General features: G+C 46.2%; 1 protein-coding gene across 1 annotated transcript in view; it reads left to right on the forward strand.

Annotated features, from left to right (window-relative positions):
* The window catches only part of LOC119593386 (beta-1,3-galactosyltransferase 1-like), a gene marked incomplete at its 5' end in the record, with an annotated part of 6,801 nt that overhangs the window by 3,399 nt on the left and 3,123 nt on the right, over positions 1–279 (forward strand). Inside the window, 1 exon segment of the mRNA XM_037942316.1 lies at positions 40–170. Coding sequence (XP_037798244.1) covers positions 104–170 — 67 coding nt within the window.

The following is a 279-nucleotide window of genomic DNA, read 5'->3' on the forward strand; positions in this document are numbered from 1 at the left end:
AGACTATCTGAAGCACCATCTTTTCACTCTCACTAACAGGAAAACCATTCATCACAAGCAGCAAACTCCCAGCTAGCGAGTGGATGCCTCAAGACCAGCCACAATGACTGCATGCGAAGGGGCGACGCCTCAGCAGACGGTAACCCGCAGGAAGTATCGTAGATTATTGGGTAAGTGTCTAGGCTGGAGATGTTCCTTTTCCTTTTTGAGTTCCTTTCATAAGGGAGGGGGGTGAAGAGCGTAATTGTTTTTTTTATTATGTTCGCATATATGTGGGTA

Source organism: Penaeus monodon, chromosome 32 (genome assembly GCF_015228065.2).
Source record: "Penaeus monodon isolate SGIC_2016 chromosome 32, NSTDA_Pmon_1, whole genome shotgun sequence".
Lineage (NCBI taxonomy): Eukaryota > Metazoa > Arthropoda > Malacostraca > Decapoda > Penaeidae > Penaeus > Penaeus monodon.